The following is a 1,048-nucleotide window of genomic DNA, read 5'->3' on the forward strand; positions in this document are numbered from 1 at the left end:
AACATATTGCAATGAGCTTAGAAAAGTGTCAAAATATCACTTCTTTGAATCTCAATGTTAGGTAATTTTGTTAAATATTTATTTGATTAAGTTTGTTAGTTGAAGTTGTAAAATATGAAAGGAAGTAAAGAAGTAAATAAGTGGTTAATTTGTTAAGCAAAAGATGCTTTTGATTATGAATGAATCAATTCATTCAATCACTCATTTCTTCATTCAAATATCTTCTTTTTTTTTATTTAATTATTTAATTAATTAATTACTTACATACATACTCATCCAGCTACTTACTTATTTTAATTTTCAATTTATTTTATTATGATTTTCAAAACAAATTAAAACAAACAAAAAAACATATTTTAATAATATTTTTGAAGGGGAAATGAAATTGGTGCAGAAGGAGCAAAACATATTGCAATGAGCTTAGAAAAGTGTCAAAATATCACTTCTTTGAATCTCAATCTTGAGTAATTTTGTTAAATATTTATTTGATTAAGTTTGTTAGTTGAAGTTGTAAAATATGAAAGGAAGTAAAGAAGTAAATAAGTGGTTAATTTGTTAAGCAAAAGATGCTTTTGATTATGAATGAATCAATTCATTCAATCACTCATTTCTTCATTCAAATATCTTCTTTTTTTTTATTTAATTATTTAATTAATTAATTACTTACATACATACTCATCCAGCTACTTATTTATTTTAATTTTCAATTTATTTTATTATGATTTTCAAAACAAATTCAAACAAACAAAAAAACATATTTTAATAATATTTTTGAAGGGATAACAACATTGGTGCAGAAGGAGCAAAACATATTGCAATGAGCTTAGAAAAGTGTCAAAATATCACTTCTTTGAATCTCAATCTATGGTAATTTTGTTAAATATTTATTTGATTAAGTTTGTTAGTTGAAGTTGTAAAATATGAAAGGAAGTAAAGAAGTAAATAAGTGGTTAATTTGTTAAGCAAAAGATGCTTTTGATTATGAATGAATCAATTCATTCAATCACTCATTTCTTCATTCAAATATCTTCTTTTTTTTTATTTAATT

General features: G+C 22.3%; 1 protein-coding gene across 1 annotated transcript; it reads left to right on the forward strand. All coding sequences in view use genetic code 6, as the record gives it.

Moving 5' to 3' along the window:
- Positions 1-374: 374 nt before the first annotated feature.
- Positions 375-875, forward strand: TTHERM_02522180 (kinase domain protein; the record flags this gene model as incomplete). Its single annotated transcript, XM_001028317.2, has 2 exons — positions 375-464; positions 778-875. Coding segments are annotated over 2 exons (188 nt in total), but the record flags the coding sequence as incomplete, so codon positions are not given.
- Between the last annotated feature and the right edge of the window lie 173 nt (positions 876-1,048).

This window comes from Tetrahymena thermophila (genome assembly GCF_000189635.1).
Source record: "Tetrahymena thermophila SB210 genomic scaffold scf_8255656, whole genome shotgun sequence".
Classification (NCBI taxonomy): Eukaryota; Ciliophora; class Oligohymenophorea; order Hymenostomatida; family Tetrahymenidae; genus Tetrahymena; species Tetrahymena thermophila.